A 667-nucleotide genomic window follows, 5' to 3' on the forward strand; every position below is an offset into this window, starting at 1 on the left:
CACCCCCACCTGCCGGTCTACTCCCATCCTTCTCCTCATCCACCCCTACGCTCCCTGATTGTCTCGGCTGGTCTACCTTTCCCTCCTTTTCCAGAACCACTTTTCCCTTTCGGCGGCATCTCCTAAGCTTGCGGTTGAACTCTCCGGCCAATTGTTCCGGTGTTAGCAAAGCCCCCTTCAGGCCCCACAGGTATGTCCTAAGCAATGCCTGAAAGCAGCTTCGCAATCAACTATTTCTACTACGGTTCCGGAATCAGGCATAGCTTGGGACAGACCCAGTCCGTTGGTTCTTTGACCTATAGGAACTAGAGATATTTGACCAATAAGAAGCCGAAGCCCTATGGAGAGGCGGGTACAAAGGTTGCCCGACGACGAGAAAGCCCCGCCTCTGTTCTGTTCTTAAGGATTTTACTTGCCCTCGTCAGCACCCGCTCTGTGCTCTCTCTCGCCCCACCCACTTTCCTGTGCATGCGCAGTGAGAGCCTCTGGCCACTGCAGTTCCTTGGCGTGGGCTTTGCTAATACCTTGGGGGATGTTAGACAAAGGGATAGCAGAGCCAGCTTAGATAATGGCCTTCTTCTCCTGTCCTCTCACAAACACAGACCTGCATTCCCTAGTGGCTTTCTTTCTTTCTTTCTTTCTTTCTTTCTTTCTTTCTTTCTTTCTT

General features: G+C 51.7%; 1 protein-coding gene across 1 annotated transcript in view; it reads right to left on the reverse strand.

The window, feature by feature from the left end:
• Pin4 (peptidylprolyl cis/trans isomerase, NIMA-interacting 4) overlaps window positions 1–192 on the reverse strand; it is a 7,702-nt gene extending 7,510 nt beyond the window's left edge. The window contains exon 1 of the mRNA XM_028775797.1: window positions 77–192. Within this exon, the coding sequence (XP_028631630.1) occupies window positions 77–119 (43 nt within the window). The 5' untranslated portion in view covers window positions 120–192. The remainder of the gene's footprint in view (window positions 1–76) is intronic.
• Window positions 193–667: the final 475 nt, after the last annotated feature.

Source organism: Grammomys surdaster, unplaced genomic scaffold (assembly GCF_004785775.1).
Source record: "Grammomys surdaster isolate TR1022 unplaced genomic scaffold, NIH_TR_1.0 260, whole genome shotgun sequence".
Taxonomy (NCBI): Eukaryota; Metazoa; Chordata; class Mammalia; order Rodentia; family Muridae; genus Grammomys; species Grammomys surdaster.